The sequence below is a fragment of the Littorina saxatilis genome, linkage group LG7 (assembly GCF_037325665.1).
Source record: "Littorina saxatilis isolate snail1 linkage group LG7, US_GU_Lsax_2.0, whole genome shotgun sequence".
In the NCBI taxonomy this organism is placed as follows: Eukaryota; Metazoa; Mollusca; class Gastropoda; order Littorinimorpha; family Littorinidae; genus Littorina; species Littorina saxatilis.
In genome coordinates, this window is record NC_090251.1 from 34469420 (window position 1) to 34491919 (window position 22500).

Sequence of the window (22500 nt, forward strand, 5' to 3'; positions counted from 1 at the left end):
ATCCATGTATAACCTGCTTCCTGCAACTATGGTAACCGGGGATTTATTGCATGGGGAACATGAGATTTATTTCCCAGGTGCTTGTGAATGAAAACTCGTGCAAATGATGACACGGTGTTATGCTCCGTAAAATATGTGTACATATATGGGGGAAATGACAACTGTCTCTGATAATTGAATTGCAAGGGACGATGCAAGGGACGATGATGAATACCCAAAGCAACTAACTTCATTTTGTGGGGATTTCCCTTGTTTTTTCTTCATGTTGCATCTTTCGACGCTTACCTAAATTAATAAATGGTCAGGAGAACAGCTCAGATTACAGCCTGCATTTGCTAACCTTTTCCCGTCTACGCATTTCTTATGAGCAATTTAAACATGACATTTTCTTGTTTCAACAATGCCCTTTACCATGTGTGCTACTTTTGTCAACACAATGCTCAAAACTGTTTTCAGAAAGTGTGTTGAAAAAGTGAAACACTTCAATTGAGAGTGGTAAACTTCCACGCATGGCAAACCTCAACCGACTCGATGCTCCCTGAACAGAAGTGGGATCAATTGTTGTCGAATTAATTTCGCATTGACCTTGTTGCAGTCACTCACGAAATTATTTTATCCAGAAATTCTGAATGTGCATAAAATGCAGCCAGGCTGTGCACGTTTGTGTTGTGTCTTCTTTTTCTCAGTTCTGCGCTTGTGGGCTGCGACTCCCACGTACATCCGTAGGAACGAGCGGGCTTTTCCGTTTATGCCCCCCCCCCCCCCCCCTACCCCCATTTAGGCAGTCATACTCCGATTCCAATTTTTGTGTTTCTATAAACCCCCGAACTCTGACATGGAATACATGATCTTTTCCGTGCGTACTAGGGTTTGTGCTTGCGTGTTGAAGGTTGATTTTACCCTAAAAAAAAGCTTGGACAGATCTGTGGTGGTGCCCATCACAGTTTACACGAGAAGGAACGTACCTTTAAACCTTTTCACAATCTTTGAGTGGGAAGAATGCCTCCTTCAGTTTGGACCAGTAATGAAGCCACGAAAGCACAAGCTGTTGCACTGTGCTGCGCTGCGCCTTTTCAAAAACTTGAAACTGCCGTCTCGCACGCACGGGGTGGGTCTCGCCAATTTACAACCATTCGTTCACCTGCATCAAAACTCAATCTTGGAACAAAAACTAACAACGGGGTCAAGACGTAAGGTTCTTTTCTTTTTCGTGGCAACTCGGCAACACATAATAATATTTCTTCGGGCGCAGTGATAATAAAAGCTGTTTGATTGAACTATAGATCTCACGCCCGCACACCACACACACACACACACACACACACAGGCGTCGGTCTAAGGGGCACGCGTGCTTTGAATTAAACGGATGCAAACAAACAGAGAAGTGAAGAGTTTGAGAGAAGTTTTCCGATATTTTCCCACAACCCGAAGAAGCATAGTTCAGGTGAGAATTAATGGCTTTGCACATGCGTGGATGAAGGAAACTCGCGGGCGTCTTTTAATGTAACAATGCGCGTACGTGCGGCCCGGAATGCAAAAGGTTATAACGATCTCAAAACAAAGTGCTGGAAACAACCGGTTTTTTTCTTCTGAGTGTGTGTGTAAAAAAAAAAGCCGGATTTATTGAAAGAGAAGATTGTGATGTGAGATAATCGCGACCACTTGGTTTGTGCAAAGTATTTAACAGCATTATTTGATTTAAGATGGTAGCGACACTGCAACAACAACAACAAAAAGAGAGAGAGAGAGAGAGAGAGAGAGAGAGAGAGAGAGAGAGAGAGAGAGAGAGAGAGAGAAGCAGGGAGAGACAGATACACTGCAAGAAAAGAGAGAACAAAAAGGCAGAGACAGAGAGAGAAAGAATTGAATAGAATTGAATTTGAATTGAACTTTATTTTTGGAGGGTGACAGAACAAGCAATGGAAACATGGTTTTTTTTTCATCCGGCCCAATCCTAACAGGAACAAATAAAAGTTAGGTTAACTACAGTACAATTTACACAATGTCAAACAATCAAAAAGATATTTCAAGATGAATTATGATTATCAAGCAATGATGGAATATTATAACAAAGATTTGTTTGTTTAAACATGTTCTCAGTGCATTATTATGTTTCAATACAATCGTAGAGTACATGTACTGATATTTTATCAGCTGCACAATAGTGGTAGTGCTTACAAGTTTTAACAAGAGAAACAGCATGGGATGTTCCTTGAATGATGTTTCACTGACTTGCATTTTAATTCTACCGTAGCTCACACACACATCCCACCCCCTCTTAAATTAAAAGATAAAAAAGGGAAAAAAGAGAGAAGGTTTGAATCGATGGTACTCATGAATTTACACAAAAATATGCCACAAATTAAATTTCAGTCGACCCATAGCATTGATAACTGTACAACAGCTTGCTTCATAACTACTGTGACTCTAACATAAATGCACCCTTTGGAGATAACCTGATGACGTTTATTTAACAATTGAATCACTGTTACCATAATAGTCTATACATCTCGCGACAGAATAAGGCATGAGAGGGTTGCGGAGGGGTGAGGGGGGTGGGGGGTTGGCTGGGTCAGTGGGGAGCTTCAGTACCCGAAAGTAAAGAAAGTACGCATTTGGCCATTTGATATTTCACATTGTATCCTTTTTTCGTTCATTCTTGACAACGACAATGACAATTCTTTATTTTACGAGGGTAACAGACTAAGCATAGGAATACTTTTTTTTGCATCTAACCCTCTCTTGAGAATTAGAGAGGGGTGGGGATGGGAGCATACCCGGCAGAGAAGACGATTATATGGGGGTGTGGAGGAGGGGGGTGGGGTGGGGGGGGGGGGGGGTGGGGGGGTGGGGTGCAGTTGTTAGGACTCAAAGTGTTCAAAACATGGGATTATTTTTACTGCTTCAGTCTAAATAGAATAAATAATTGCGACATGAGTCGACTACGAATGCTTTTTTCGGTCCTTTCTAATTTTCTTTCATGAAGTAGGCTACAAGCTGTTGCCACTACTGCTCTTTACACCTTGCTTTTTCACACAAGCTCTCAAGTCGGACACCCGCAGTCTGTCTCGGCAGGAAAAACAACATCTTGAAGCTCCGATAAAACTCACATGCCCCGCTGAAGAATACAAATCCAAACTTGTGACAGTTGTCGAAGCCCCTTTTTGAGGGGGTTTCGGTGCAACAATGAAGGGGTATAATAACTGTCGTCCGCTTCTAAACCACTCCCCTCTTTTACTTCAATCCCCAGCGGCGCTTCGCACACCATGCGTTCCCACGCTGCGACGCGCGCAGCAGACGACACTTTCTCAGTTTGAGTCACAGAAATTCGTACGCTTGGGGAAACCCAAACTCGATATACATACTGAGTCCTAAACATTAATTAAAATCAAAAATTTAAAGAGACGAATACACTGTCTTTTCATTAGTACAATTTTTGTGGGGCAAATGTGAGTTTAAACAATACATTTGGACATCGTAAAGAGAACTACTTTTTCTCGCGTCGTACACGGCAGGCGTGACGCGGCAGAGGGGAAATCCATAAGATTTGCTTGACAGCCCGGGAGATTTCATTCAACGCCGCATCTCATTGGCGCAACGTCCAAGCAAGCACCTGACTCGGTGACATACTGTGTTGTGATTTTGCTTTTCCTCTTCTCTTCTGGAATACCAGACCTTCGCTGCCGATCTGCAACAGAATGAAGGTGAGTGTTTTGTCCGATTGACTCGTTCAGCAATGTCGAAGGCTGTGTCTGTGTATTATGACGGGATTTTTCCGACCTCGTTGCTACCAGCTGTTCAGTTCGCGTTCTGTCACTCCTTGCGACGCCTTTTTTCTGTCTTGTGACTGAGGACACGAGCCTAGAGCGGTGTACGTAAGTTAGTTTGTTCCGTGTTTAGTCACATGCTTCCCGCGCTGGCCTTGCTTGTCGTCTGCTAACGTACGACGAGCCTAACATATGGTCACTTTCGGGGTCCGTCTTGCCCAAATAATCAGCACCGCTGATCGATACCATTTGGAGTTTGTCACAAGTAATCTAACTGTGTGTTTTGCAGAGGCATCGTGGTTCTGTTGTTAAAAGTGTCGCGCTACAGGCTGGTCAGTTTGTTTTTGTTTGTATGCTATTTTTAGAAGCGATGAGATCATTTCAGTGGAAGCATATTGCGGAATCACGCGCCGAAGTGCCAGACCAGATTGTTAGTTCTTGCTCTTGAGAATATTACACTACAGCATATATTTCTTCACAGAAAAAAGTGTCATAAAACGGTACAGTATTTTTTATTTATTTATTCCAGTTGAGTTCCTGGTTTCTCAGCCTCGGCATAGTTTTCTTTTTGTTTGCTTATAAGTAAGTGGAATGCGTGTAGGGGGGTGACATTCAGGAAACATATGGAACCAGTGTTTCTTTGTGAGTGAAGATGTTCTGTTCCGGGACTGAGGCGTGAGCAGCTGGAAGTCGTTAGCACACATAGGCACGAATACTACCATATTTTTCTCTCGCGTCATTGATGAGTGAGACATTAGGGATGAGGAAATAAATACCTTCGTTGGTGTTGTGCCGATGATTTACTTAGTTGCCGGACGATTGTTTGTGTAGCACTTGGTATGTAGGTTGCTTTAAAATGAATCATTGTGTTCGATATATGTACGATGGACGTGTGTATGGTCGTTTCGGAATGTGTTTTCTCGTTTTGAATGTTAGTTACGGTTGAAGAGCCTGGACGGATCTATGACCATATGGTGATACATACATGATGGTTTACACAGGAATGAGTACAGGTCACGGAACAAGTACTAGGACTGGATCGGGGGGGGGGGGGGGGGGGGGGGGGCAAATATAACCTCTTTTTTTTAATTTTACGTTTTATATATAGATCTCCAAAATGCCCCTTTAAAAAAAAAGTGCTAAATTTAAACGGCATCTGATGGGGCGAGCATCCCCATGGCCAGCACCTATACCCCTACCTCATGTTTGAAACCTCCCCCTCTCATACACCGAGTATGCAATTTATCTGTCACTAGATCAGATCTGCTGGCCAATTTTATTGATCGATTTATAAAGAATACAGGTTAGTGTTTTTGTATGTGTGTTTTTGTGTGTGCATTCCCACGGTTAGTTTCTTGTTGCTAAGGCCAAAAAAAAAAATAGTCTGTTTACGGTAACCCGACCGACCCTATTTTTTTCGCGCGACCCTAGACTTTTTTTGGCATTTGGGAAAAAAAATAACGTAAAAATATGGTTTTTTGGAAGAAGAAAAAAATTTTAAAAAATTTAAAAAAACTTGACCTACCGACCCTATTTTTTGGCCTATGTTACCGTAAACAGACCTTTTTTTTTTTGGCCTAAGCAACGCCAGATTGAGGATACTTAATCCGCTTTATGAATTGGCCAGACCATTTCCTTTCTGTTGTCTTATGACGATGCAACTTTCTTGTCTCTTTTGTGGGTACATGTACAAACAAAAGAAATTCTTGTGGCTCACCCACCTAACGTAATAGTACATCACAGGAATTGAATCAGAGCTTTATACCTACATCTCAGTTAACCATAAAAAGTCACCTTCTCTCCTCATACAGATCTACATGAACTAGTTAGTAAGTTTAAGATTCGTAACAGAAACATCGTTTTCTGCAAGCTTGTCGCTGGATCAATGCATTGACTTTTTCCTTCCGCCTTCGTTCGTTTTGTATTTTATTAGTATGTCTACTTTTTCATGTGCCTGTATCTTCTCCCTTAAGTCTTTTTTGTTCTCATTACATTTTCAATTATTTTGATTTGTCGTCGTCTTCGCCTATCTCTAGTTTCTTATGATGAGAGTTTTTGTTTCTTTACTTTTTGAAAGCTTTTGAAGCAAATAGTGAAATGTCGAGTCAAACTAAACGCAAAGTGAATCACGTGGAACCGATTTACGTAATGCTAAATCAATTTACAACATCAAGTGACATTTGCTCTAGAGACAATTTCTATCGATCGTTTCAGTCATGTGAGTTCCATGAATAGAAAGCGGTTTGTATTATATTACTTGTCGAGGCATTGGTTTTACAGGGCGTTCCGTGTATGTTTGGACAGCGCGGGCAGGTTGCTTTTTTCAGCTTTTTTCAGCCCGTCAGCATGTGACTGTAATGCGAGACTGTCCCCACCCAGATTAATGGTGCCAGTTTGATTCCGCTTTTCAATCACTCAAGACACACAAACAAACAAACACACACACACGCCCGCGTATTTTTTCTCTCATTCTCTCCACCTCTGCATGTCTGTCTCTTTCTGTGTGTCTGTTTCCGTGTCCGGAACATTTACTAACTCGAACCGTACTCATTGTGTATGAGCATAGTAAGTAAATTGTAAGGGGCTTATTGTCCGTCAGGTCTTAATTGCCTATATTGGACATGAATTGTAAATACGATTCGAGTTTTTACGCCCTCACGGCTTTTGATGTATGCGTGTTTAGGTGGTATCAGCCATCTGCACTTATGGTAGAATGACCAAGATCTTTAACGTGCCATTGTGGTGACACGGGGGTGGGAAATGGATACCGTCTCTGGGTCTGCACATAAAGTTGACCCGTGTCCGTCCCGGCCCGGATTCGAACCAGCGACCTTTCGATAACAAGTCCAGTGCTCTACCACCTGAGCTACCCGGGCCCCCGAATGAGCATCTGCCTGCATTTACCTATTCAAGACCAGGTAGACACCAATCAAAGCGTCTCGTTTCTTCTAGGGTGTCGCACGAGGACAAAGACATAGGGGTGGGGTGAAGGTGCAGTCTATATACACAGAGGAGGGGGGGGGGGTTAGAAATGCAGTCTACAGCATTTTGAAAGAAGGGTAAAATACCCCCCCCCCCCGAAAAAAAGAAAAGAAGATACACTGGCCAGACCTGCGCGGGTCAGCAATCAAGCGCGGCTGAGGATACTGAAGCTGCCCTTGTCAGATTTATGGAGCGTATTCCAACGGGACAAAGGATGTATAGCACCGCCACCCGGCAGAGATGTACCCTGGATCAAATAACTGTACATCAGCGCTGCACAGTGGCTGTAGAACTAGAACTGAAATATTGAGCACATGGTATAGCCATGCACTGGGAACTTCGGATTTTTTTCTCTCTGAAATCAAGACTTTCTGGAGTGCTTCAAGGACACAGTTTCAGGGTAGTGTCTACTGATTTGCTTGGTTTGTGCGGACGGGCATACGTTTTCCTCATCATCATTGGAAGATATTGTTGACTCTCTCTCTCTCTCTCTCTCACACACACACACACACACACACACACACATACACAACCCCCCTCTCTCTCTATGCGCTTTAACACATCTTTGGGCACTTGTTCACTTCTTTTCCGTGGTCTTACTTCATTCTCTGGACAATCTCCACGACCCTTCCCTCACTCACATTATGCTATCCCCCAACCGGCCTCTCCTTCCTCATCACTTCACTATTTTCAGTTTCCTTCCTTTTCGCGCGAAATCGTCGAGTGTATAATATAATTATATATTTTCCATTGACTTCTCCGAGGCTAGAAAACAGCTGCTATTGGTGGTCATTGAGATACCCGCTCTTTTGTCGCTAGCACACAAAAACAGGAGTTGGTCCCTTCTTTTGTGTCTTCTGCAGATGTATGTGTGGTCAGGGGGTCACCTCGAGGTGGACAGAGCACTGGCCTAGGTTGAGAATAAGCATCTGCCGACACCTCCCTCCCTCTCCTCTCTATCTGCACACAGATACACACACTTTACCCCTTCTGTGTGAAGCCCCAGTACCTGGTCTATCGCCCTTGCACTTTCCATCTTGCCTTGCTGTTTTTGAACTGAGAGAGAGAGAGGGGGGGGGGGGGAGAGCACACACAGACTCATCATTTAATCGTTGTGCAAGGCCGTAGAGTATTTACCCTTGTTATTGGGCTAGTATTCGTTAGGTATCGCTTTTGAAGAACCGCCCTTCCGTTCAATACCTCCCCCTTCTTGATAACCTATTTCAACCGTTGACTTCCGAACAAAATTGTTAATACAATCTAATTTTTTCAAATTGTTTATTTTGTCCCCAGATGGTACGGTTCTCATCCTGTCACAGTCCCTCCTCGACACAGATGGTGGCCCGGAAGCAGTTGCGGAAACACATCCGACGCATCAGAGAGCGAGAATACTCCAAGTTGCGGGCCCTTGTTCCCGCCGTGGCAACCAAGAAAAAAGTCACAAAGGTGTGTATACTTGACTCGTAGCTACAGTGGTACCTGCAATGTGAGGTCCCTCCGATGGGAGGACACCCTTCTGTTGTCCCTTTGTGCATTAACTTGATCAAACATACCTGCCATGAAAGACCACCTGCAATGTAAGGACACCGTTTTAAATGGTCCCAAGGGTGTCCTAGTGTTGGTGTGTATGTGCGTGTACGCGCGCGCATAAGGCAGATTGTATGCACTCCAGAAGGGCGGGGATATAGCTCAGTCGGTAGCGCGCTGGATTTGTATCCAGTTGGCCGCTGTCAGCGTGAGTTCGTCCCCACGTTCGGCGAGAGATTTATTTCTCAGAGGCAACTTTGTGTGCAGACTCTCCTCGGTGTCCGAACACCCACGTGTGTACACGCAAGCACAAGACCAAGTGCGCACGAAAAAGATCCTGTAATCCATGTCAGAGTTCGGTGGGTTATAGAAACACGAAAATACCCAGCATGCTTCCTCCGAAAACGGCGTATGGCTGCCTAAATGGCGGGGTAAAAAACGGTCATACACGTAAAATTCCACTCGTGCAAAAAACACGAGTGTGGCGAGGGAGTTTCAACCCACGAACGCAGAAGAAGAAGTATGCACTCCGGTGTTCATTTCTTTAAACAGTTGTGATAGGCACAATAATTGCATGTTTTCTCAAACCTCACCTGGAAATTGTACTTGTTTTTTTATTTAAATTTTATTTTTTTTACCTATTAATTCAGCGCTTTTTGATTTTCTTCTAACTTTGATATCGAAATAACACAGTTCGACTGACGTTATTTTTTGCTCTAGCTTTTTGAAAAAGTTGCATTTTGTTTTATATCATTCTTGATGCAATGATGGTCGGAACATTTGTGTTCATTGTTATAATTTCATCTTATTTGATTTTGTGGTTTTTTTGCTTTGCAGGTTCAGGTTATAGAAGAAGCAGTACGCTACATTGAAGAACTTCACACAGCTCTGGTTGAACGATTTCGACAGAAACATGGTGAGTCTTTTGTTTCTTTGAATATTTGTGTGTTTCTGTGTGCGTGTCACAGTTTTGGTTTTTCATCGGCGTACACTGATTTGTGTAGGTGGTCTGTTTGTTTCCATGTTGTTATTTTGTGTGTGTGTATCAATATTTGTTTTAACTGTTTACTGTAGTATTTCTGCTTTTTCATCAGCCAACAGCACGATTAGGCCCAAAAAAAATAGGTGTGGTTACGGTAACATAGCCAAAAAAAATAGGGTAGGAAGGTAGGCAATCCCTTTTTTTTTAAAACTTTTTTTTCTAATGTGTACAAATCAAACCTACTTGACAGGGAAATAAGTGTGCGACTCGGGCGCTTTCGCTTTCATTGCGTTTTCTGCACTCGTTTTCTTGTTTTTTGTGTTTGTTTTTTTGACAAATGTAATGAAAAGTTATAGGGTCGGCCCTTAAAAATAGGGTAGGTCGGGTTACCGTAACCACACCTATTTTTTTTTAGGCCTTATACGTATGTGAAGCTTTTTTTCTGACGAACTGATTTAGATAATTTATTCAGATAGTTCGGAAAGAATCAGAAAAAAAACAAAAAAAGTATTTGACGTTAACAGTCTATCTATTTCGCATGTTTAGTTGGGAAAGTAAAAGGACCGAAGTTCTGTTTTTGTGAATAATTAGTGCGATCAGAAGAATTAGTTCGGTGAGAAACGTAAGTGTGTTGAGAAGATTTAACTGGCGCCAAGAAGCACGCATCCGAAAAGAGCAGCTTGCGTATTCCCACACAATGAGACCCCCCTTCCCCCACTTTCAGGAAACTGCGGAACTGTGTTCATTCGTTAATTATTTGATCCAGGATCGGCCGAACAATGATGAGGCAAGGCGTTATTGGTAATAAAGGATTTTCTCTTGCCGTGAACCTCCGGCAGCTTGGGAGTTTCTCACGCTCACAGTGAGGGTTTAGCAATTAGACATGGATCCTGTTTAATTTTCAATTCCTTCTTCCTTGTTTCTGTTTTTTTCTTTTGAGTGTGATATTAAATCATACGACCATCCGGAGAGAGAGAGAGAGAGAGAGAGAGAGAGAGAGAGAGAGAGAGAGAGAGAGAGAGAGAGAGAGAGAGAGAGAGAGAGAGAGAGAGAGAGAGAGAGAGAGAGAGAGAGAGAGAGAGAGAGAGAGAGAGAGAACAAATCTTTAATTGTCTAAGGCCACAGCCCCTTACAATAGTGGTTAAAATGACAGCAATAGTATCTGCACAGTTATAAATTAAAGAGAGAGAAGGAGAGCGAGCGAGCTAGCTCGTGCGCGCGGACGCACACGCTCGCACATTTACTTCTCCATGCGTTTCTGTTGTACATTTGGCAGAAAACTTTGTCCTTCATTTGTCTGATAAAGACCCCCCCCCCCTCACCCACACACATAAACGGCTGACAACTAAACAAGCGCAATGAACATTTCAATAAATTGTAACTTTAGTTCCAACAACATTTCAATGGAATGTAACATTAGTTCTAACAACTTTCTTGAATCGCTTAATTCTCTCCCAACTCTCTTTCTGCCACACATTGTGGACTGAAAACTTCGATTCTTGCACACACAGGCACAGAACACTGAGACAGGTGACAACAACAACACTCCAAGCAAACACGACAGGCAGAGTAGCTAGGCGACTTTCTCAGGCACAGACCCGTGGGAATCTGTCGTTAACCACAGCTGTCGCCAGATTCCATACCTTCCTCACCCACTCACCCTTTCTCTACCGCACCCCTCCCTCCTTCTCCCTTCCCCAAAAGCCCCCTCCTGTTGCCGATAACTCAGGTGTTTTCACAGGTTGAGACACCTGCTTAATGGACGGTGCAAGAATTTGTCAAGTTATGGATGAGGTTCCGCGTTCCTGCTGTTGCTTTAAGAGTTAACGTTTTGTGTGTGAAATGAAATTCAGTTGTACTTTTGTGGGAAGGGGTTAAGGGCCACCTGTTGCAATGCCAATTTGTGTAATGTAAAAAAAGAAAGAAAAGAGAATGAGATTGTGAGGAATTTCAATGTGACGACTTAGATATTTACATTTTCTCAATTTGGAATAGGGCCAGCTGCAGTTTGTAAGCCAATTTTACACTGACATCAAGTTCTTATAGCTACCGCCCGAAAACCAATTTATCGACAGCGTCGGGGATGGTGGTGGTCGAGGAATTGCGTCAGTTCTCGGCTTGAATTCCTTGTGGAGACACTGATACAGGTTAGAAACAATAACAATTTGAGGAGTGTAGATAATGCATACTGCACGGGTACCACATTCATTTAAAGTTTTTATATCTATCTTTCCTCTCACCTCAAGGATTGCACTTAGTCAAAAGAGAGAAACTGCCCATGTGCTGCTGCGCATAAATCCCCCCCCCCCCCCCCAAAAAAAAAAAAAAAAAAAAAAATATCGAAAAAAAAAACACAACGAACAAAAAGACCATGTGTTGCACAGCAGGAAGCATGGGGCGGAGAAAGCGACCCCATCTTCCCACGGGGATCGCCAACGCAACCAACTGTCACCTGTCCTCCGAGCTCCCCCCAACATATCCCCCCAACATATCCCCCCACCCCAACATATCCCCCCCCCCTTCCCCGTTTATTCTTCTTTACACCTGCATGCCAATTTGTGCAGCAGATGCTGGCTAATTCTTTTGGGGTTCTTCGCCTTCGTGCAGTGTCCTTTTCTTTTTTCTGACTGTCTCTTTGTATGTCTATCTGTCTGTCTCTCCCTCACCCACCCCAAACCAACCAGTGTGTGTGTGTGTGTGTGTGTGTGTGTGTGTGTGTGTCGTGGTCACTAGAACCCTCAGCTTCGCCGCCAGTCACCACTTCTAAAACCAGCAACAAACACACACCTCCCGGCATGTGGAGCAAAAATACTCGCCCACGTGGAAAGCAAGGTGACTGACTCCGTTTAGCCCTCAGCCGTCAAAATCATAACTACCGTCCCACCCCTTCAGTCTCCCCCACAAGAACAACTTAAAATAGAGTCCTGGGTTTAAAGGCCACAAACGACAATAGCCGAACAAATCCCTCCAAACTTGCTCCCTTATCAATATCACAGATCAAACAGGTGGGAGAGGCTAAAATCCCCCCCCCCCCCCCCCTGCGCTGAAAAGGTGTAAAATGTGTGGACACAGTGTTCCCTCCCCCCACCCACCCCCCACCCCCCACCCCCCGGCCTAGTGGACCACAGCGACTTTATTGCTCCTCCCTGCGACATATGGCGGCAGAATTTCGGGGTGGAATTAATGGGATACGGGTACGAGCACGTTGAGAGAGAGGGGGAGAGGGAGAGGGAGAGGGATGGTGGTGGTGGTTCGGGGGATAGTTTTATTTTAAGGTTGATAGACCAACAAGTGATCTAGTTCTTTTGCATGTGGCCTTCACATTAAAGAGGGACTAATCGCAGAGAGGTTCCCACGCACCTTGTTAGGACGCAGCAGATGGCTTGCTTCTCCTTTGGGGAGCAGTTGTGCCCCCTGATGTAGGACTTGCATTCCTCAAGGGATCATATCTGAGAGTGGACGATAGCGCTTCAGTGGAAGTCAAGTGGTTTTGGAATCCAAGCTTGGAGCGAAAATACGAGATCAAAATAGAACAGGAGAATCAAGCGAAGCAAGTGCTTCATTGAGTTATTATATAAAGACAGACATGTGCACACACGCGGGACACATGCATGCACATCAGAGAGAGAGACAGACAGAGATGTAGGTCAACAGCTTGAAAATACTGAATCGGGTACAAAGTTTTTGTGCCAGTACTTATGATCCGTTATCTTGTGAACGCGTCGATTGAAAGATTCTTACGGCAAGAGAGTCGTTTCGCACATAACAGGGGATGCGTTATCAAAATCAGATCGCACTACACGGGCACACCGACCATACTGTCCCCCGCTCTCCTAATGTTCTCTCGCCCCCCCCCCCCCCCCACCTCCTTCGTAAAGCCCATCCATCAAGCCCATCAGATATGTCACCGTATCAAAACCCAGCGAGACAAGCACCGTGACTGATGAAGACAGACTAAGGAAGACGACAATGACCACACAACGGATGACCCGTCCAGATACCCGCACTACCCCGCTACCGCTTTTACCCCACAGCCCTGTAATTTACTTTGCCGCCAGTTAAAATCAGTGCAAACAAACACCGCCTATCTCTAAGTTGCTTTGATCTTCTGCGTCGGCGGTCAGGTGTGGTGCAGACACTCTGTGCAAACTACCGGGGCTGTCCACCTGTTGTGGGATGGCTGGACATTCATTAGAACCCCTTGTCAGTGTGGAAAAGCGTGACGATTAAACTCTGAGATGATTACCGTCTTCTACCCGACTAGCTGGGCAACAGAATCCGAAGATGATGACTACTGAGATGAGTCTGTGTTTCTTCTAGCCGACCGGGTGGGCTGGCAAATTGATGGCGAATTGACTCATGATTCATTACTGTGGTTTAAAGTCTAGTGTTAACTGATTTATCCACTGTGGCGAAATTCCAAACTACAAAGTTGACTTTCTCATTGGAAGGATGATGACCAATTAGAAAGTGACTGACTCTTAGTTGTTTTGAAGTTAGCGATGTTTTCTTGCCCAGCCTCACTTACCATCAAAACCCACAGTCCCTTACAAACGTACCCCTGTATACCTATCTTGAACACAGACTACATCGTGAAGATTTAGTCACTCTTATCGGTTTCACGTGTCGGCCCTACGCTGACACTCATTGAAAACTGTACCCCTGTATTTATCACAAACAAAGCGTAAAGTTTGTATTGCCTAGATTTCAATCGCTAGCTTTGGATTCAAAGCCCAAAGCAGTGGAGCTTCTGTGTCGGTCACAAAGAGTATGTTGTAAAGATTTTGTTGCCTAGATTTCACGTGCCAGCTCGAGGCTTGACAGTCACGATCGAACAACACAAATAACACAACCTTTTTATTGTCTAGATGTCATTGGTCAACTCTTGGCTGACGTTGACGAACAACCCCACTTACTACCTACCCTTATTATTTAAAACATGTTCAAACCCATAAAAACGCTAATAGCCATGGACCAACGGGTGCCAGCTTTGATTGTCAGTCGCTTACAACCTCACTCCTATTTTTACGACACACAGCATGTTCAAACCCGTGAAAACGCTAATGGCAAAGGACTCATCGTGTCGCGAGGTGTCACCCACCTCTTGCGTCCTCCCTCGCCACTTCGATGAAAAGATTTACTGACGCCGAAGGGAGGAGAACACTTGTGGGTAGGGGGGTGGAGGAGGAGGAGAAGAAGAGAGGGGAGGAGGACAGATAGCCTGCAGCACCTGACAGAGCGGTAACAAGGGGTGGGTTTCAGGGGGGGACGAAGCCAGAGGGCGGAGTGAATCTATTGTGACTTCGCGAGTAACAGCTTTCGCCATTATCTCATTTTCCACCCCTGACCCCTTCTTTGCCGTGTTTGTGGCTTTGACCTTCCGGCGATGGGAGGATTATTGCTGTGTGCGAGCTCTCGCGGCTGTCTTGTCACGGCCGAGGACCGTGTGGGAATGTTAACTAGATGACCTGTTTTATTGCCCCCTCTTGTCCTCAAATGTCGAGCTGCAGCTGTGACATGGAGCAGAGAGAGGGAGGGAAGGGTTAGATTTACGGCGGTTAAAGGGTTTTTTGGACGGGAGAACGGAAGGTGGGGTGTTATTTGGTGGATTCTAACAGAACTTTTTATTCAATTGGAATAATGTGACATGTGTTCAGAGGTGACATTTGGACGCGTACGCCAGCATGTGCTGATATTAACGGGCGATGGTTTAACCAACTACACATGCGCACGATGGCGGAAACATTGTAACACATTTGATTTAGAAGTTTGATACAAAAACAAAACAAAAAGAAAAATTGTGTGGAGACAAGAAATAGTTATATTTTTAAAGTTACATTAGTTCAAACCGCAAAACCAAATGCACACAAATATTTACGATTCAAAAACGAATAGGCTGGGCTGAGGAGAGCACGTATAAAGCATTTAACCCCCCCCCCCCCAAAAAAAAAGGGGGGAACAATTAAACAAGTTTAAAATGTATTCCTCAAGAAATCAAGATTCTTTGTTTCTAGTGTCGAGCTTGCTTTTGTATTGTTGTTGTTTGCTCTCCATCGGTCTATCTGACTCTCATGACACTGTTCTCAAAATATGTCTCTCTTTCTGTTGTTCCAGGTTGCGGCGCTGAGAGCATGGCGCAAGAAACCGTCAGGAGTTTCGTCACCCAGATGATGCCACCCCTTCGACCCAACCCTCAACAATCACGTCCCCACCCCCACCCTCATCCCCACCCTCACCAGCCCCACCCCTACCCGTCCATGACCAACATCCCCTTCCCCCACCCGGCGGTTCAGCCTCAACCCCCCTGTCCGGTACCCGCCTTCCTGTCCGCATGTTCGTTCGAGAAGCAGAGAAAGAGAGCGAGCTTTTTGCTGAAGAAGAGGAGGAAGGATTGCTAGAGTGTGGAGATATATTATATATATTGTAAGTATGGCTTAATGTAAAGTAGCAGAGAGAGAGAGAGAGAGAGAGAGAGAGAGAGAGAGAGAGAGAGAGAGAGAGAGAGAGAGAGAGAGAGAGAGAGAGAGAGAGAGAGAGAGAGAGAGAGAGAGAGAGCGAGCGAGCGTGTTTGTGTGAATAATTTTATTGGAAGTGAAATGTGAACACATTCCTTATTTCACTGTGAACAAAGTGTGTGTGTATGTGTATTCATGCGCGTGGGTACGTGCATGCTAGCACATTGTTTCAATAACTTTCCGTTTTAACTTATAAATGTGAAGAAAAGAACCCATACAGAAACAGAACATTATTGACATTCCCCCCTCCTTTATTTGTTTCAGATTGTACAGCCCTCGAGTGGAATTGTGAAATGTGCAGAAAGCGTGACTGTGATAGGAACCACTGACCATGACATACCTTGGTGCTCCTACTTCTTCTCCGAACATGTCTACTTCTACTTCTTGCCTTCTTCTACCTATCTTCTTCTACTTATCGCCGACTTCAGCCAGGGAACTACAGTGGAACACCCCTTCTAAAACCTCCAATATTCTGAGAAAATCAGGTCTTAAATAGGAGGGAGTCTTAAAATGGGGGTACATTTACAGAGGTTATGATGAGAAAATCTCAGAAAACAGAGTCTTAAACAGGAGGGAGTCTTAAAATGGGGGTACATTTACAGAGGTTATGATGAGAAAATCTCAGAAAACAGAGTCTTAAACAGGAGGGGGTGTTAAATTAGGGGGTCTTAATAATGGGGTTCCACTGTATTAGGCCTGCCAAAATAATCAGCTTATGTACGTCATTGGTTCTGACATCATCCACGCAGCAGTTGACAGATGCAGCAACTTGGTGTGATGGTGGATTGCTGGATCGACATCTTGTGAAAGCAAGTTTATACCACCGTATTTGACATCATACATATACTGACTATATGTTAGGCCTTTTACAACCAGGTACAATTGTTTATTAAGGAAATGGAGTATGAATACTCCTAAATTCCCACCGAACTAATGTACATGTTGACATATTTTCTGTAAAGATATCTGTCACACCTTGGAACAATCACATCCTAGAGTTGCTTTATTGTTTTTAAGCAAAAGTGGTTAAACAGTTATTATTGTATCAATTAAAGATTGATAAAATCCACCGAATACTGTGTCAATCCAACAACAGTTTGTTTTTGAGTACTTAATATTGACACAAAACTATGACACTTTTTTGCCTGTATTATGATTACAGTTACAGAAATACTATTAAATAAAATAAATGTGTCAAGTTTTTATTGCATTTTTTTTTAAACTGAGGGATCTGATTCATTCTTTCACCTTACTTGTGCAATTTGTATAAATGACTGGAATAGATGTGAATTTTCCTTGTGAGTTCTAATTACACACAGAAAAGAGGACAATTTTCGAAGTTTGCTTTTCTGTTGAAAGCAATGAAAAATGTTTTCAAGATTGTGAACTCTGATTGCAGAATTGTTTACATGTGTGTGCATGCATGAGTGAGTGTGCATGCATGTGTGTGTGTGTGTGTGTGTGTGTGTGTGTGTGTGTGTGTGTGTGTGAGAGAGAGAGAGAGAGAGAGAGAGAGAGAGAGAGAGAGAGAGAGAGAGAGAGAGAGAGAGAGAGAGAGAGAGAGAGAGAGAGAGAGAGGGGGGGTACTTTTTACAAACGTTTGTACTCTTGTCATAATTTTTGTACATTTCAAGCAACAGTAAAAATGTTTGTGATCAGAGATGACCAGTCTTCACTTGGTTATAAAGGAAGTGTGTGTGTGTGTGTGTGTGTGTGTGTGTGTGTGTGTGTGTGTGTGTGTGTGTGTGTGTGTGTGTGTGTGTGTGTGTGCAGTCAGAATTAGAACCAAGAGTTGTCTTTGTTTTAAAGTGTGTTACTTTTATTATTTGTTTGATTGAACACACAAATACATTCTTTCATACAAGCCTAAGAGAAAGTAAGACATTTATCATTTAGAATTCACAAAATAATAAAATGTGAAACAACAAGAAAAAAAGAGAATCGAGCTCAGGAACCCAAAATGAAATGATCACACACACAAGTATGCACACGCGCTAAGGCACACACACACACACACACACACACACACACACACACACACACACACACACACACACTGACACTCACAGGAGTAAAAGAATCAGGGTAGGGTACTGGGGACACTTGCATTTTGATAAACATAGTTAAAAAACAAAAGATATCTGTACTCACCGATACAAGAACAGCACAAGACGGTACGAATTTTCGCTTATGTAAGCTTCATCAGGATTAAAACACAAAAGGCAACAGACGCAACATGGACTGAACAAGGGTTGAAAAGAATATGGAGGGGAAACACAAAAAAAGGGAAACCTTGTTCGTTCCGTGTTGTGTCTGCCTTTTGTTGCCTTTTGTGTTTTGTTCCTGATGAAACTTACATAAGCGAAAATTCGTACCGTCTTATGCCGTTCTTGTATCGGTAAGTACAGATATCTTTTTTAAAAATTTGTTTTAACTTTGTTCATCTCACCACAGTCAATTCGCTGTTTAGATTTTGATAAACATGCATTTGACAATCTACAAACATCCAAACACGAAGAAAACAACTACTATAAAAGATTACTCACATTTTAACATCTTTAATAGTAAATTATTTTGCGTATTTATTACTTGGCAGCTTGCCGTCGTACACTGTAGAGTGTGTTTCTTCGCGCTTTCCAACATTTTATAAAAGTTTAATAATCTCCCTTGAGACAAAATCGGTTTTTGCACTACAGATACCTTCATCAGGTAAAGACCGTTTTTTCTTGCTCTTTATTTTTAAAATGTCATCCCACAACTGACAGAAACAAAGTACATTTTGCCAAACCGATCAAACAATTCTCAAAGCATAGTCAAGAAATTGAAGCTCACCAGGGGAGGCAATCCACCAGATGCAAGCCAAAGAGCGATTTACAGCTTTTTATCTCCCTTGCATCAGTATTGACTTTGGGCAGAGATTATGCTGCAATCTCTGCTTTGGGCGACGATATCAGAACACACGTTAAAGGAACATTTCCCTTCAGACATTCATTATGAAACGCTGTCTTGTTTCGCTCTCCAACAGGAGAAGATGAATTGACTGTCTGTCTGTCTCGGTCTCTCCGAGAGAGAGATAGTTAGAGATAGAGACAAAGCGACAGACATACAGACAGACAGAGAGACAGACAGACACAGACACACAGACAGGGAGGGAAACATTAATTTTATACCTGCAAAGTCTAAATATTGCAGCTTTAGAAGTAAGACCTAATGAACAAAATCATTTCCTGTTACGTACACGCAGACACAGAATGATTGCTATTGCCATGCACTTAACGCTTGCAATGAATACTTCCATCCGCCACTTACAACCTTGCAGGTGCGTTTGTTTGTTTGTTTGTTTGTTTGTTTAACGCCCAGCCGGGCCACGAAGAGCCATATCAGGGCGGTGCTGCTTTGACATATAACGTGCGCCACACACAAGACAGAAATCGCAGCACAGGCTTCATGTCTCACCCAGTCACATTATTCTGACACCCATATTAATGCCAGACGCCAGGCGGAGCTGCAGCCACTAGATTGCCAATTTTAAAGTCTTAGGTATGACCCGACCGGGATTCGAACCCACGACCTCCCGATCACGGGCGGACGCCTTACCACTAGGCCAACCGTGCCGGTTTGCAGGTACGTGACTTAGTAACATGAAAGCAATAAGCACTTGCTTTAAGTGCATCAGCACGAAGTACAGGCATTAAGATACGCAAATCAAAGCCACTTCAAAGCTGCACTAATTTAAGAATAATAAGAATAAGAATACTTTATTATCTCATAGAGAAATTCAGGCGTGGTACATAACAATAATACAAACAGGACATTGTTTTTACATAAGACATACAGCACTATATAACAGGGCAGGTTATAAACACACCTCCCACATACCACATCCCACATTTGCCATTTCACAGTACACACCAACTACAGTATGACATTTATTGTATGCTACTTAAGGTGGTTTGAATGTGGTTTGAAGTGGCGCAAGTGTTGGAGTCGCTATGAACACATTACAATACTCAGTTTTTCTGCATTGCCCTGCACAGTGCACACGACTATATCACTTTTATTATACGACACAATAGGGTTGAAATGTAAAGCTGCCTCATGGACAGGTTACACTACTCAGTTTTGCTTCGTGCCACTGCACTGTTCAGACGACTATATAACTTACATTGTGAGAGACACTGAAGGTGGTTTGACAGTGGGTTGAAATGAAAGGCTGCCTCATGGACACGTTACACAACTCAGTTTTGCTTCGTGCCACTGCACAGTGCACACGACTATATAACATAAGACAATTAGTTGTGAGAGACACTGAAGGTGTTTTTGAAAGTGGGTTTTCCTCCGAAAGCAGCGTATGGCTGCCTACATGGTGTGGTAAAAATGGTCATACACGTACAAATCCACTCGTGCAAAAACACGAGTGTACGTGGGAGTTTCAGCCCACGAACGCAGAAGAACTGAGAAGAAGATGAAAGTGGGTTGAAATGTAAAGCTGCCTCATGGACAGGTTACACTACTCAGTTTTGCTTCGTGCCACTGCACTGTTCAGACGACTATATAACTTACATTGTGAGAGACACTGAAGGTGGTTTGACAGTGGGTTGAAATGAAAGGCTGCCTCATGGACACGTTACACAACTCAGTTTTGCTTCGTGCCACTGCACAGTTCAGACGACTGTAACTGTCATTGCAAGACAATTCAGATGGTTTTAAGGTGACTACAATTTAAGTGTCGTGAGGTTCAGAGTAACCCATGGGCCAGTTACGCTACTCAGTTTGTCTGCATTTTGCAACTGCACAACACACATGAACATACATTTTATTGGAAGATTGGAATTCGGGGCAGATGTGAAACGTACAACACAACCATGGAGCAGCGGGACTTGAGATGGTCGAACTCAACTATTCCATACTACATTATTTTGTTCGCAGCAACATGTACGTGGGTCAGCTGAAAAGTTCCTGGCCCGACTAGGAAGGCGCGTTTACGTACAAGACTAGGACAAGTTTACATTTCAACATCGCAAGGTTACTCAGTCCCGGGCCCACCAAAGTAGGCCAGGGTCACCCCCCTTGAAATAAAAGGTCATGGCATCACTTTTTTTTTTTTACGCAAAGGGGTTACTCCTGTTGGACTTTCACTCACTAACAAGTGAATATACGTTATATTTTGCATACAGTCCTTTCTTTATTCATGCCAAGTCTCGCCTGTCTAAGTCAATTCATTCCTTGTCGGGCCCGCTACTTCTCAGTTGGCCCTCGTACTTGATGAATACAACAAAGTCGCACAGCGTAGCTACCCCTTAACCAGGAAACTGTACTTTGATACCCTGTAATTCATAACCTGCTTTTGTTGTCCCTGGGTGGGACTTGCAGTAACACACACCCAGCACACACAGTAGCTTTTCGCATGCTTTGTTATCAAGAGCTACCCGGGTTTTTGTGTGTTGTGCAAAGTAGCTTTTCGCGTGAACTGTTATCCAGAACTATCGGGTTTTTGTGTGTGTTGTATTAGAGAATGCCTGCGTGTATACACTACTGGGATTTCCTCTTTTTAAGAGTTGTCCGGCGACATTGATTTATGGCGAGTGTAGAGAGATTATGTATTATACCAAGCCGGCAGCTTTTCCCATGAATTGTTAATAAGAGTTGCCCTTTGTTTTTTTAATCTTTGGTGTGTGAGTGTGTGTGTGTGTGTGTGTGTGTGCGTGTGTGTGTGTGTGTGTGTGTTGTGCAAGAGAATGCCGGCATAGCGAGTTGAGAGAGGTTACGTTCTACACGAAGTAGCTTTTCGTATGAATGGTTAATTACAGTAACCCGGGGTTTTCTGTGTACAAAACAATGCCGGCGCATATCACTAGTATTCCCTATTTGTAAGAGCTGCACGTCGACATGGATTCATGACGAGTTGAGAGAGGTTACGTTTTACACGAAGTAGGTTTTCGCGTGAATTATCAATTACAACTCTCCGTTTTTTTTGGTGTGAGTCTCGGTTTCAGGGCACACGCAGTTTGCAAAGGGAATTATGGTCGAAACGGGTAAGCGAAAACAATTCAATTCGATTCAATTCAATAAAACTTTATTATCTAAATGCAACAAACAGAATTTTTTCTTTGGGCTCGTGTAGCAAGCAATGTCTTTGATCGGAAGCATGCCTCATCGTAATCGCCGTCTCTCCTTCGTAGAAAACATAGCTTCTCTAATAATAGTCTCGGTTCTCTTAACATAGGGTTTGACTTTTTATCCGTCTGGCAGAACATCTTCGTAGTGGTTGGAAGTCTCTCGTAGAAAACGGCTTAACTGCACCAATTGTGAAACCGCTGTATCAATGCATACGCAGCTTGCAAAGGGTAGTTATGGTCGAAATATGCAAAGCCGGGTCCCAGGCGCAGCCTGGTATTCGGCTCTACTTCTTCCCGGCGAAGCCGGTACCCGGCGAAGCGGGTAATCATCCAGTATGTTATATAGTCGTGTGCACTGTGCAGTGGTATGCAGCAAAACTGAGTAGTGTAACTGGTCTATGAGGCAGCCTTACATTTCAAATTATGTATATGTGAATACAGGAAATGTCTGAACCACACCTCGTCGTAATCGTCGTCTCTCCTTTGTAGGAAACGTAACTTCTCTAATTATAGTGGTTCTTTCTACTTTAGTTTCGTCGTTTCGTCCGTCTCAGCGGCTCTTCAGCTGAACATTATTGTCAATGTTGAAACATGAGACGGCTTAGTAG

General features: G+C 43.4%; 2 protein-coding genes across 5 annotated transcripts in view; both read left to right on the forward strand.

Annotated features, from left to right (window-relative positions):
* The first annotated feature begins 3565 nt into the window (after nucleotides 1-3565).
* Nucleotides 3566-17435, forward strand: LOC138971262 (uncharacterized). Of its 4 annotated transcripts, none has more exons than XM_070343966.1 (5): nucleotides 3566-3704; nucleotides 8043-8195; nucleotides 9114-9192; nucleotides 15373-15681; nucleotides 16038-17435. In XM_070343966.1, exons 1-4 carry the CDS (start codon nucleotides 3699-3701, stop codon nucleotides 15654-15656), a joined length of 522 nt encoding a protein of 173 aa, XP_070200067.1. In that variant the 5' UTR covers nucleotides 3566-3698; the 3' UTR covers nucleotides 15657-15681; nucleotides 16038-17435. The 4 variants fall into 4 exon arrangements, with proteins under 4 accessions (XP_070200067.1, XP_070200070.1, XP_070200068.1 ...); XM_070343969.1 differs by lacking the exon at nucleotides 3566-3704 and adding an exon at nucleotides 3749-3871; XM_070343967.1 differs by lacking the exon at nucleotides 3566-3704 and adding an exon at nucleotides 3903-4099.
* A 5038-nt stretch (nucleotides 17436-22473) lies between these two features.
* Nucleotides 22474-22500, forward strand: part of LOC138971263 (uncharacterized) — a 19592-nt gene continuing 19565 nt past the window's right edge. Inside the window, exon 1 of the mRNA XM_070343971.1 lies at nucleotides 22474-22500. This exon is cut by the window's right edge and continues 604 nt beyond it. The gene's annotated coding sequence lies outside the window, so the exon portion shown is untranslated.

Bases quoted from the DNA above. Each gene is read 5' to 3' on its own strand.
- LOC138971262 (XM_070343966.1), top strand. The intron at 8,196-9,113 runs GTGTGTATACTT...TTTGCTTTGCAG, and splicing joins CCAAGAAAAAAGTCACAAAG to GTTCAGGTTATAGAAGAAGC. The intron at 9,193-15,372 runs GTGAGTCTTTTG...CTGTTGTTCCAG, and splicing joins ACGATTTCGACAGAAACATG to GTTGCGGCGCTGAGAGCATG.